At 42.2% G+C, this 14,600-nt stretch overlaps 1 protein-coding gene across 1 annotated transcript in view; it reads right to left on the bottom strand.

Annotated features, from left to right (window-relative positions):
* KIAA1210 (KIAA1210 ortholog) overlaps positions 1-14,600 on the bottom strand; it is a 50,541-nt gene that overhangs the window by 14,639 nt on the left and 21,302 nt on the right. The window contains 3 exon segments of the mRNA XM_073013100.1: positions 79-187; positions 398-508; positions 2,943-3,140. Coding sequence (XP_072869201.1) covers positions 79-187; positions 398-508; positions 2,943-3,140 — 418 coding nt within the window.

The raw sequence follows: 14,600 nt of genomic DNA, 5'->3' as shown, positions 1-14,600 counted from the left end.
GTACAGCTCCTATCAACGTAGCACTGTGCAATGAAGTCTGTCATACATGTTTCTGAGTGAGGGTGAAAATATGCTAACCTGCACTGTCCATTCCCAGCTTCTTTTGGTTGGTTTCTTTTGGTTTGGTTATACTCTTTTCTTCTTCAGAAACCAATGGAAGGTTTGGCTCCTCCTGCTTTGGTTCCACCTGAAATAGTAAAAGAAAGAGCTTGAATCCTACTGAAGTGCTTTCCAACCACTTCTGCATGGTTGCCAAAGAAAAAGCATCAGGAAAAATAGTTCTTGATGCTGGGCGTGTAACAATACCATTAAAGATGGACGTTATTTCAATGGAGATATTTCCAGGGATTTCTTAATGGAATTGTTTCCACCAAGAGATCCTTGGGGATCATTTTACCTATTTTAGTGGTTCATCCAGGTTTGGAGTTTCTAATGTCTGAGTGACACACTGCAGGGATCTCTCTAAAATACCCTGGAAATGACTGAACCACACTGGAAGGTCACGAATCTGAAAATGGGGTCGTTGGGCCTGACAACAGTCATGCCCTCGGCCATATTGGGATTCTCAGATTTGCTTCACCAGACCTGTGAGCTAAATTCAAATCCTTTTTGGCTTCTTTTCAGGGAATTTAATGAAAGCCTGAATTATCTCTTTCCAGATCAAAAGAAGAAAAAGAATTGGGGTTTTGTTGGGAGGGAAAGGAGAAAAAGCTGAAAGGTTCAGCCCTTATACTGGATGGGCTGAAGTTGGTTTAGCATAAACAAGGTTTTCTGATGATTACAATACAGCTCTGGAAATGTCAGTGTAGCACTGCACTGAACAGTGTCCGGAATTTGCTTAGTGTAAGCCTTTATGTCATACATGTAAAGACAAACATACAACTCTTTACACTCCCACTCAAAGTACCTGTGCAAACAGACACAGCTCATAATAATTTATTTTTGAGAAAATGTAGTCAGATTGGGCTGGATTCAAAATCTCTTCATCATTTACTTGCTGCGTGACCTTGGGCAAGTTATTCTCTGAACCACTCTGTCTACATCGATAAATAAGAGACCAGGAGAAACCTCCTGTGGGACTTGCAGATCTAAGAAATTACAGAGCAGGGAGAAAGTGGTAGTAGTCCCTGTGTCATAAATGATCCTGGATCTTTTTTATATTCATCCACATGACAGGGAGAGAGTCACAGGGAAGAAGCGGATGTTCTGGCCTTCTCAGAGGGTAATGCCCAGGCTTTTTCTCAACTAGGCTATACAGAAAGAAGAAAGTTAGAAGGGTCATACTGCTTCCCTCAGCCAACCTTCCCCATCTCCCAGGTTTGTTGTGAGGTATTCAGGGCATAATGCATGTATAGGGTTTGGCACCTCGTAATTGGTCACCCCTTCTTTGACACCAAACTAAGAAGGTACTCTCAAGGCCACCAGAGGGCTTCCCTCTGCCCCTCTGCTCCTCCACCTGTTCTTTCAACTTGTATTTTGTCTACAACCTAAAGTGAAATTGAGATGCCTAAGCTAGAGGCAAGATGGTGGGATGAAAAAAGTGCTGAGCTGGAAGTCAGAAGACTGGATTCTGGCCCTAGCTCTGCCACCACCTGGGTGTTTGACTTTGGGTAAGTATCTGAAATTATTTGTGCTTTAACGCCCTTCCCTATAAAATGTTTGTACTATACAATCTTTTAGTCTCTTCACCTCTGATTTACAGTCTCTTCCCTTCAGCCCAGAATCACTGGCGAATTCAGTTTTTTATCAAAGTGAGTTTTATAGCCAACTGACATATCCTTTTAAACACTAAACACTAACACTTTTTAATCCTTAACTTTAAAAACAAACAAACAAACAAAACAAAACAAAGCAAAAACGGAACTTCGCTCTTGTTGTTCAGGCTATAGTGCAATGGCGTGATCTTGGCTCACCACGACCTCCGCCTCCCGGGTTGAAGTGATTCTCCTGCCTCAGCCTCCCGAGTAGCTGGGATTGCAGGCATGCGCCACCACACCTGGCTAATTTTGTATTTTTAGTAGAGATGGGGTTTCTCCATGTTGGTCAGGCTGGTCTCGCACTCCCGACCTCAGGTGATCCACCCACCTTGGCCTCCCAAAGTGCTGGGATTACAGGCATGAGCCATTACACCTGGTCCTAATCCTTAACTTTTACTGAAAGCCTTTTCCAAAAGCATTATTTCTCTATCTTTTTAAACGGGGATCACGGAAAATAATCTACTTTTTCTAGATGACTTGGACAAATAACGAAATGATCTATTACATTGGAATATGATATAGTGTGACCCTGAAGGACATATTGAGGTGGGCAAGGTTCTTGAGCCCCTATATTAAAGGGCCCCAGATTATTTCTGTCGTTCTCTCTGCTATCAGCTGTCACTTCTCTTTGCTGTCAGGTCTGAGTCTGATCTGTGGCCATGTTTTTAACACAGTAGATCTGCTTCCTAGAAAGTCATGTGGCATGTATTTGGAGATCTTTGGATGGGTTAACAACTAAGTTCTGGATGTTTAGGGTTGCTGAAAGCTTGACCTCCAAATAAGTGGAATAGTGCTGCAATTTGTAACTCATGGGTCTCATCTGATTAATAACTGAAAGAATCCTAATCTGGGCTAGGGTTGAATATTCTCTACAAATAGGGCTGAGTGAACTCCCAGATGTTAACCCAATAAGCAGTTTATGGGGGTTTAAATCATTCACTGTTTCTGCTTCATTTTAGTCCCTTCTAATATGAGTTCCACATGGATAGGAAACCACACCCAATAGATGCAAGCTTGCTCACCCCTCTGCGGGTGTCAAGCTCAGGACAGCACCCTTGACCTTGCCAAGCTTACTTAGGGCATGAGTCTCCTACACCATACTATTTCCCTAGTAGTAGTTTGCAAAGGTTGGAACTCATCTTTTCTTATACAGGAGTTTAGTGCCCTGTCTCTTGAAGGACTTACAATCACTTGAAGGTTCTTCTTTTGTTTGCGGGGATTTAAAGTCATCTTGTGGCGAGCAGCTGAAGAATCCAAACAGCCCTCAGTGGTGGCTGGGGTGCTGAAACCAATGGGCAGCGGGGTGCTGCTGGTAGAGGCAAGCGTGGCAAATGCAGTCAAGGACTGTGAGCAATCATGTCCGGATGATAACTCAGAGAAGCTCTGGAGAAGGTGGGAGAAAATAGACGAGTCAATCCATATGCTGTTACTGGCCTCAAAAGTTGGATATTCTTCTGGCTGAAGAATTCCTAAATAAGAAATCCTTCATGAACTACTGTCCCTTTTTCTTACATTTCCTGTCAATAGGCTTATTCATTAGAGGCAAGCTCCATAATTTTGCTGGTTTCCTTGCAGATGAAAACAAGAAACAGGAAGAAGTTTGGGTTACTCCTCTTCTTAGAAAACTTTCAGGGGCACCCCCTTGTCCTCGGGATGGGAATACAACCACTTAAATGAGTTTGCAAAGTCAGAGAGATTGCCTGTTCTCTTGTCCTAGATCCCCTTCTTATCAACAGGACATCTGGCTGGGGTGAGAGGCACAATCAGTTATCAGTGAAACCCAGCAGAGCTCTGGGATTTCTATACTGAAGGGTTGGGTGGAGGGAGGAAATTAGGTTGGAAGAGGGCCTGTCTGCAAGGTGCATTTTCATAGACAGCACACTACCTTTTATTTATATTGACAATTCATGGGTGCAAGACTGATGGGAGGACCCTCAGGAACTGAATGCTCCAACTTCCAGTGGGATAGTGATGGAGCCTGTAACCCCGTCCTCATTATGGCTGGCCTCCATATCTCCATACAATTTGGTTCTGGGACACCTAGTTGAATTCCTCTGCAGGACCTTCAAAATAGTCTCCTCTGGGCTTCTGGACATAGCATTTTCCATATCTCAAAGAGCCTCCCCAGACCTCTTTCCATTCCTAAGAAGATTTCAATTTCTGTTAGCAGAAGGCCCTTTGAAGATCAGCTGGTAAACTGTCTCTGCTAGATACTAGTAGCAAACGATATATTATTATTTAGCAAGTAGACAGAATTTCCACTTGTGTTACCCACCAAATTATCTTCAGGCTAGTTTTGCACAGTGCCAGGGATCCCCTTGGTACTTGCAGCTTTCACATGCCTTCATGGTTCCCACCACCATTGTATGTTGATGCAATGATAACCTTAGCTACTACCTTGGTTATGAAGATGACACTGTCATTCCAGTACATGGGGACTTAACACGGTGCTAATTGGTCAGGATGATGACAAATCCTGCAGACCATTCTGCTTTGGATTCAGGGAGAAGACAGAGAAATAGTACAGTTGCCTTTTGTGGGATCAATCACACAAAAGTAGGATTGATCCCAAGGTTTCCTTTACTTCTTTGTGCAACTTTCATCTATGAATTTATATACTGCCTCTTCCTGATATCGTCTAGTTAGATTATGTCATCTACTGGAAATATAAATTTGGTATCAGTGTATAGAGTAAAAGCTCTTCTTTTATTGTTCTGAACGTCTTTCATACTTCAGAGTGGTGTCATAGTTCTGGTCTTTTGGGGCTGGAGGATAACATCTATGCTTCCACTAACCTCACATGATCTGTCTTCCTTTTATCCCTGACCACATTACCAGCCATTTCCTGCTGCAGACACACTGCTGGTCTGCTGTTCTTCAAGCACTTCAGGCATGCTCTCCCCTTAGGGCCATTGTGCCTGCTGTTCCCTCTGCTGGGCATGCTCTTCCCCCATGTCCATGTGGCTAGCTCCCCTACTTCCTTCAGGTTTTGATTCAAAAGCCACCTTTTCATGGCCGGATGTGGTGGGCTCACACCTGTAATCTCAGCACTTTTGGGAGGCTGAGGTACGCAGATCACCTGAGGTCAGGAGTTTGAGATCAGCTTGGCCAACATGGTGAAACTCCGTCTCTACAAAAAATACAAAACTTAGCCGGTGTGGTGGCAGGAGCCTGTAATCCCAGCTACTCGGGAGGCTGAGGCAGGAGAATCACTTCAACCTGGGAGGCGGAGCTTTCAGTGAGCTGAGATCACCCCACTGCACTCCAGCCTGACTGATAAAGTGAGAGACTCTGTCTAAAAAAAAAAAAGGCACCTTTTCAGTGATGTCTTCCCTGGCCAATCTATTTAAAATGTTTGAGCCACTTCGTATCCCCTTCCCTGCATTGTTTTTCTCCCTGTCACTTTTCTCGCTGTCTGACATACTATACGTTTTCCTTATTTAGCTTGCTTATTGTCCATGTCCCCCATTACAATATAAACTCCATGAAGAAGGGTTTTTATCTGTTCTATGTACTACTGTATTGGGGATACAGTACCTCCAACTGTGCTTGTAGTAGTTGCACAAGCACTACATAGTAGTTGCTCAAAACATGTTTTTAGAACTGGTGACTTGATTACTTTAAAGGCTTCCACCAGAAGTTGCTTTTCTGAGATGTCATCGGAGCAAGCTCCTCTGTTCCCTGTATTATTTTAGTTATCCTTTCTGAGGTCTTACTAGCTCCAGCCAAGGGTAGAAGGAGAAAAACAAGGAGGTCTTTGAATCCGGAAACTCTAAAAGAACACCATACAACTTGCTTTGCACGAAAGCCAACTTACGATGCCCACATGGCAAGTAAACACATATTTAATAAATATAAAGACCTTTCAATTCAGTTGGCATCCCAAACCTTGTGGTATAAACACTAAAGATACTTAGTTTACTTTAGTGAAACTCATTCTATAGCGTAACAGAAAAATCATGCTCAGCAAAAATATGGCAATTTCTAGATTGGGTATGTGCAGGACAGAGTTTATCTGTTTCCAATCACAGCCTAAGCCAAGAGTTCATCAAACTTAATAACAGCCACTGATCTCCCTGTGTTAGCTTGACTCTCACTAAGGAATCTATAGACATCAGTTTAAACACAGACCCACATCCATTCTCAAACCAGGGCTAAAAATTAAAGAGCAAAACCATCAAGCATTCTCCTCATCTGACTATGGAGCTCAAGCTCAGACATGTGATTTAAAACAGTCTTGAGGGGGGCGCCCAAGATGGCCAAATAGGAACAGCTCCAGCCTCCAGCTCCCAGCATGAGCGACACAGAAGACAGGTGATTTCTGCATTTTCAACTGAGGTACCGGGTTCATCTCACTGGGGTGTATTGGACAGTCGGTATTGGTCAGCTGGTGCAGCCCGACCAGCAAGAGCTGAAGCAGGGTGAGGCACCACCTCACCTGGGAAGCGCAAGGGGGAAGGGAATCCCTTTTCCTAGCCAAGGGAAACTGAGACACACAACACCTGGAAAATCAGGTAACTCCCACCCTAATACTGTGCTTTAACAAGGGTCTTAGCAAACAGCACACCAAAAGATTATATCCCACACCTGTACTGGAGGGTCCCACACCCACAGAGCCTCCCTCATTGCTAGCACAGCAGTCTGAGATCTAACTGCAAGGTGGCAGCGAGGCTACCAGAGGGGCGCCCACCATTGCTGAGGCTTAAGTAGGTAAACAAAGCCGCTGGAAAGCTCGAATTGGGTGGAGTCCACTGCAGCTCAAGGAGGCCTGCCTCCCTCTGTAGACTCCACCTCTGGGGACAGGGCATAGCTAAACAAAAAGCAGCAGAAATCTCTGCAGATGTAAATGTCCCTGTCTGACAACTTTGAAGAGAGGAGTGGTTCTCCCAGCATGGAGGCTGAGATCTGAGAATGGACAGACTGCCTGCTCAAGTGGGTCCCTGACCCCTGCATAGCCTAACTGGGAGACATCCCCCACTAGGTGCAGACTGACACCTCAAACCTCACATGGCTGGGTACACCTCTGAGACGAAGCTTCCAGAGCAAGAATCAGACAGCAACACTCGCTGTTCAGCAATATTCTATCTTCTGCAGCCCCCGCTGCTGATACCCAGGCAAACAGGGTCTGGAGTGGACCTCAAGGAAACTCCAACAGACCTGCAGCTGAGGGTCCTGACTGTTAGAAGGAAAACTAACAAACAGAAAGGACACCCACACCAAAACCCCATCAGTATGTCACCACCATCAAAGACCAAAGGCAGATAAAACCACAAAGATGGGGAAAAAGTAGTGCAGAAAAGCCGGAAATTCAAAAAATCAGAGCGCATCTCCCCCTCCAAAGGAACGCAACTCATCGCCAGCAACGGAACAAAGCTAGACGGAGAATGACTTTGACGAGTTGAGAGAAGAAGTCTTCAGTCGATCAAACTTCTCAGAGCTAAAGGAGGAACTATGTACCCAACGCAAAGAAACTAAAAACTTTGAAAAAAGAATGGATGAATGGATGACTAGACTAATCAATGCAGAGAAGACCTTAAAAGAACTGATACAGATGAAAACCATGACACAAGAACTACATGACAAATGCACAAGCTTCAGTAACCAACTCAACCAACTGGAAGAAAGAGTATCAGTGATTGAAGATCAAATGAATGAAATGAAGCAACATGAAAAGTGTAGAGAAAAAAGAGTAAAAAGAAATGAACAAAGCCTCCAAGAAATATGGGATTATGTGAAAAGACCAAATCTACATCTGATTGGTGTGCCTGAAAGTGACAGGGAAAATGGAACCAAGTTGGAAAACACTCTGCAGGATATCATCCAGGAGAATGTCCTGAACATAGTAAGGCAGGCCAACATTCAAATTCAGGAAATACAGAGAATGCCACAAAGATACTCCTCGAGAAGAGCAACTCCAAGACACATAATTGTCAGATTCACCAAAGTTGAAATGAAGGAAAAAATGTTAAGGGCAGCCAGAGAGAAAGGTCGGGTTACCCACAAAGGGAAGCCCATCAGACTAACAGCAGATCTCCTGGCAGAAACTCTACAAGCCAGAAGAGAGTGGGGGCCAATATTCAACATTCTTAAAGAAAAGAATTTTCAACCCAGAATTTCATATCCAGCCAAACTAAGTTTCATATGTGAAGGAGAAATAAAATCCTTTACAGACAAGCAAATGCTTAGAGATTTTGTCACCATCAGGCCTGCCCTACAAGAGATCCTGAAGGAAGCACTAAACATGGAAAGGAACAACCGGTACCAGCCATTGCAAAAACATGCCAAAATGTAAAGTCCATCGATGCTAGGAAGAAACTGCATCAACTAACGAGCAAAATAACCAGCTAATACCATAACGACAGGATCAAGTTCACACATAACAATATTAGCCTTCAATGTAAATGGACTAAATCATCCAATTAAAAGACACAGACTGGCAAATTGGATAAAGAGTCAAGACCCATCAGTTTGCTGTACTCAGGAGACCCATCTTGCATGCAGAGACACACATAGGCTCAAAATAAAGGGATGGAGGAAGATCTACCAGGCAAATGGAAAACAAAAAAAGCAAAGGTTGCAATCCTAGTCTCTGATAAAACAGACTTTAAACCACCAAAGATCAAAAGAGACAAAGAAGGCCATTATATAATAGTAAAGGGATCAATTCATCAGGAAGAGCTAACTATCCTAAATATACATGCACCTAATACAGGAGCACCCGGATTCATAAAGCAAGTCCTTAGAGACTTACAAAGAGACTTAGATTCCCATACAATAAAAATGGGAGACTTTAACACCCCACTGTAATATTAGACAGATCAACAAGACATAAAGTTAACAAGAATATCCAGGAATTGAACTCAGCTCTGCACCAAGCAGACCTAATAGACATCTACAGAACTCTCCACCCCAAATCAACAGAATATACATTCTTCTCAGCACCACATCACACTTATTCCAAAATTGGCCACATAGTTGGAAGTAAAGCACTCCTCAACAAATGTACAAGAACAGAAATTATAACAAACTGTCTCTCAGACCACAGTGCAATCAAACTAGAACTCAGGATGAAGAAACTCACTCAAAACCACTCAACTACATGGAAACTGAACAACCTGCTCCTGAATGACTACTGGGTACAGAACGAAATGAAGGCAGAAATAAAGATGTTCTTTGAAACCAATGAGAACAAAGATACAACATACCAGAATCTCTGGGACACATTTAAAGCAGTGTGTAGAGGGAAATTTATACCACTAAATGCCCACAAGAGAAAGCAGGAAACATCTAAAATTCACATCATAACAGCACAATTAAAGGAACTAGAGAAGCAAGAGCAAACACATTCAAAAGCTAGCAGAAGGCAAGAAATAACTAAGATCAGAGCAGAACTGAAGGAGATAGAGACATAAAAATCCCTCCAAAAAATCAATGAATCCAGGAGCTGGTTTTTTCAAAAGATCAACAAAATTGATAGACCACTAGCAAGACTAATAAAGAAGAAAAGGGAGAAGAATCAAATAGACACAACGAAAAATGATAAAGGGGATATCACCACCAACCCCACAGAAATACAAACTACCATCAGAGAATACTATAAACTCCTCTACACAAATAAACTAGAAAACCTAGAAGAAATGGATAATTTCCTGGACACTTACACTCTCCCAAGACTAAACCAGGAAGAAGTTGAATCCCTGAATAGAACCATAGCAGGTTCTGAAATTGAAGCAATAATTAATAGCCTACCAACCAAAAAAAAGTCCAGGACCAGATGGATTCACAGGCGAATTCTACCAGAGTTACAAGGAGGAGCTGGTACCATTCCTTCTGAAACTATTCCAATCAATAGAAAAAGAGGGAATCTTCCCTAACTCATTTGATGAGGCCAACATCATCCTGATACCAAAGCCTGGCAGAGACACAACAAAAAAAGAGAATTTTAGACCAATATCCCTGATGAACATCGATGCAAAAATCCTCAGTAAAATACTGGCAAACCAAATCCAGCAGCACATCAAAAAGCTTATCCACCATGAGCAAGTGGGCTTCATCCCTGGGATGCAAGGCTGGTTCAACATATGCAAATCAATAAACGTAATCCAGCTTATAAACAGAACCAAAGACAAAAACCATATGATTATCTCAACAGATGCAGAAAAGGCCTTTGACAAAATTCAACAGCCCTTCATGCTAAAAACGCTCAATAAATTCGGTATTGATGGAACGTACCTCAAAATAATAAGAGCTATTTATGACAAACCCACAGCCAATATCATACTCAATGGGCAAAAACTGGAAAAATTCCCTTTGAAAACTGGCACAAGACAGGGATGCCCTCTCTCACCACTCCTATTCAACATAGTGTTGGAAGTTCTGGCTAGGGCAATCAGACAAGAGAAAGAAATAAAGCATATTCAGTTAGGAAAAGAAGTCAAATTGTCCCTGTTTGCAGATGACATGATTGTATATTTAGAAAACCCCACGGTCTCAGCCCAAAATCTCCTTAAGCTGATAAGCAACTTCAGCAAACTCTCAGGATAAAAATCAATGTGCAAAAATCACAAGCATTCTTATACACCAGTAACAGACAAACAGAGAGCCAAATCATGAATGAACTCCCATTCACAATAGCTTCAAAGAGAATAAAATACCTAGGAATCCAACTTACAAGGAATGTAAAGGACCTCTTCAAGGACAACTACAAACCACTGCTCAGTGAAATAAAAGAGGACACAAACAAATGGAAGAATATACCATGCTCATGGATAGAAAGAATCGATATTGTGAAAATGGCCATACTGCCAAGGTAATTTATAGATTCAATGCCATCCCCATCAAGCTACCAATGACTTTCTCACAGAATTGGAAAAAACTGCTTTAAAGTTCATATGGAACCAAAAAAGACCCCACATTGCCAAGACAATCCTAAGTCAAAAGAACAAAGCTGGAGGCATCACGCTACCTGACTTCAAACTATACTACAGGGCTACAGTAACCAAAACAGCATGGTACTGGTACTAAAACAGAGCTATAGACCAATGGAACAGAACAGAGCCCTCAGAAATAATACCACACATCTACAGCCATCTGATCTTTGACAAACCTGACAAAAACACGAAATGGGGAAAGGATTCCCTATTTAATAAATGGTGCTGGGAAAATTCGCTAGCCATAAGTAGAAAGCTGAAACTGGATGCTTTCCTTACTCCTTATACGAAAATTAATTCAAGATGGATTAGAGACTTAAATGTTAGACCTAAAACCATAAAAACCCTAGAAGAAAACTTAGGTAATACCATTCAGGACATAGGCATGGGCAAGGACTTCATGTCTAAAACACCAAAAGTAATGGCAACAAAAGCCAAAATTGACAAATGGGATCTAATTAAACTAAAGAGCTTCTGCACAGCAAAATAAACTACAATCAGAGTGAACAAACAACCTACAGAATGGGAGAACAATTTTTGCAATCTACTCATCTGACAAAGGGCTAATATCCAGAACCTACAAATAACTCAAACAAATTTACAAGAAAAAAACAACCCCATCAAAAAGTGGGCAAAGGATATGAACAGACACTTCTCAAAAAAAAAAAAAAAAAAAAAACAGCCAACAGACACATGAAAAAAATGCTCATCATCACTGGTCATCAGAGAAATGCAAATCAAAACCACAATGAGATACTATCTCACACTGGTTAGAATGGCAATCATTAAAAAATCAGGAAACAACAGGTGCTGGAGAGGATGTGGAGAAACAGGAACACTTTTACACTGTTGGTGGGACTGTAAACTAGTTCAACCATCATGGAAAACAGTGTGGCGATTCCTCAAGGATCTAGAATTAGAAATACCATTTGACCCAGCCATCCCATTACTGGGTATATACCCAAAGGATTATAAATCATGCTGCTATAAAGACACATGCACATGTATGTTTATTGCAGCACTATTCACAATAGCAAAGACTTGGAATCAACCCAAATGTCCAATTTGTCTAATCAGTGACAGACTGGATTAAGAAAATGTGGCACATATACACCATGGAATACTATGCAGCCATAAAAAAGGATGAGTTTGTGTCCTTTGTAGGGACATGGATGCAGCTGGAAACCATCATTCTCAGCAAACTATCGCAAGAACAGAAAACCAAACACCGCAGGTTCTCACTCATAGGTGGGAATTGAACAATGAGATCACTTGGACACAGGAAGGAGAACATCACACACTGGGGCCTATCGTGGGGAGAGGGGAGGGGGGAGAGATAGCATTAGGAGATATACCTAATGTAAATGACGAGTTAATGGGTGCAGCACACCAACATGGCACATATACATGTGTAACAAACCTGAATGTTGTGCACATGTACCCTAGAACTTAAAGTATAATAATAATAAATAAATGAGTAAATAAAACAGTCTTAAGAGGATGTCTGTTGTTAGGTTTAGGGTATGTTATGTGAGTATAGATTATATGTATATGTTATGACTTCCCTTAACTCACCAGTGAGTTAAATAAACTATACACTCTCTGGAACTCTATGCAGTATTTCTCAATGTATGGTCTGGGATCTCCCAGCACCAAAATCACCTGGAACGAATGTTGAAAAAGCACATTTTGGGGACATATCAAGGCCTAATGAGTAAGAATATCAGGGGAAAGGCTTTAGAATAGCTTTAACAGGGATTCCGAATGAGTCTTCCAGGAGCCAAAGTTGAGAACCACTGCCTAGTCCTCTAGCATGACGAGAAAGGCTCCCATTTTCAAATATGAGTACAGCAAGTTCAGGAATAATCCTGTCAGTTGCCTTAGAACAGGAGTCAGAAATATATGGACTCCTTTTGGGAAGTGTGGCTTCTTCTTAGGCCTTCTTAGGTCCTCTTTCCCTCAGTCCTATTGGTTAGCAGCAACCTAGAAAAGTTACCACACGATGGCTCATGCCTGTAATCCTAGCACATTGGGAGGCCTAGGAGGGCAGATCACGAGGTCAGGAGATCGACACCATCCTGGCTAACACAGTGAAACCCCATCTCTACTAAAAATACACACACACACACAAATAGCCAGGCATGGTGGTGCACACCTGTAGTCCCAGCTACTTGGGGGGGCCGAAGCAGGAGAATTGCTTGAACCCGGGAGGTGGAGGTTGCAGTGAGTGGAGATTGCGCCACTGCATTCCAGCCTGGGCGACAGAGCGAGACTGTCTTTAAAAAAAAAAAAAGTTACCACAGGAGCCAACCACAGGATTTTATGAGTTACCCAAGAAAAGCAAATAGAATCCCTTCCTGGCAGAATTCTGAAAGAAAAACAAGTGGAGAAAGTGGGACACCTTTCTCTACTTTTCCATCCTCACTCCCCTCCAACCCTACTTCTCCTTCCATGCACTCTGACAGCCGACATACCCTGTCCGAACCCAATCTGCATATTATTTTTTCGTTTGTATAAATGTAAGGGGTAGAAGCGTAGTTTGTTACATGGATATGTCGCATAGAGGTGAAGTCTGAGCTTTTACTTTTACTGTAACCATCACCCAAATAATATACATTGTGCCCATTAAGCAATTTGTCATCCCTCACCCTCCTCCCTTGCTCCCACCCTTCCAAATCTCCAATGTTGATTTTCCACACTCTATGTCCACTGTGTACACATTATTTAGCTCCCACTTATAAGGGAGAACATTTGGTCCATTATGTGTATTATTAAGTACGGCTGAGATGTTTTCATTTCTTCTCCTGTGTTTTAGAGTTTAGCACAGACATCCTCAGATTAATCCTCTGAAATTAAATGGGCTCCTCGTGCCTCAACATCTGGGAGACGTGCCCGGCCTGGTACCTACTAATCCAGAATCATCTTAGATAAGGAACCTGGGTTGGACCTCGAGCCAGGGGAAAGGATTCTTCAGCACTGGTTGTTAGAGAGCTGGACATTCCTTTGCTGTTAGCTGGGATAAGGGCTTCTCTTTGGAAAATAATAACACATTTTCACTTCTTTTTTCCTTCTATCAAGTTTCTAGACCCAGTGCAAAGGAGTTTAGTCAATAATGCACATTTTGGTAGTCCTTTTTAATGATTTATTTTTCTGTTTTACGATGCTAGGGTTTTCCCCTTTTGAGCAGGGACAGAGAGAAGGTTGACTGTCTTCTTGGAACAAAGGAAAGCTCTGATTGTAATGTCTTAAATAAGGGGATTACCAGGTGGCTGTTTAGGCCCAGATTTCGTCAAGCATTTGGCCCATAAAGCTGTCACTCTGGGAAAAAATACATTCTGAAACTGACACTGGGATGCTGGAGAGTTGGGTTCTATGTGAGTCAAAACTAAAAGCATGTGTCTATCTCCACAAGAATAAGCAATTCTTGGTGGGAAAAGTGGTTCTTGGTGGGAAACTTCTGCACCAAGAGGTACTGGCACAGAGTGTGAGACCCAGTAATGACTGTAGGGATTTTAACTCTCTGGGTGTGGCGAAGTGCCCATTCCTGAGAGTTCCTGCACAGCTGCTGCTTCATTCAAAATCTGTGTTACTTAAAGTTGTTGTGGTCAATATTTTTGCCAACTTGAAAGTTTTTGAAGGTGGAATTTCTGATATTCCCTGCAGCCCCCTCCCCCTTCTGTCACAATCTCTTCAATTTCTTAACTAGTATAGAGAATAAGAACATGGACTTTGAAACCAAATAGGCCTGAATATGACATCCTAGCTATACAATTTATTGGCTGTCTGACCTTGAGCAGGTTCCCTAGCCCTTTTGAGCCTCAGTTTTCATGTCTGTAAAATGGGAAAAATCATAATACATACTTCAGTTTGTTGTTGTAAAGATTAAGTAAAATTATATAAGGAAAGTGCTTAA

This window comes from Chlorocebus sabaeus, chromosome X (assembly GCF_047675955.1).
Source record: "Chlorocebus sabaeus isolate Y175 chromosome X, mChlSab1.0.hap1, whole genome shotgun sequence".
Classification (NCBI taxonomy): domain Eukaryota; kingdom Metazoa; phylum Chordata; class Mammalia; order Primates; family Cercopithecidae; genus Chlorocebus; species Chlorocebus sabaeus.
Note: the sequence above shows the minus strand (reverse complement) of the source record. Positions and strands in the feature narration are given on the sequence as shown.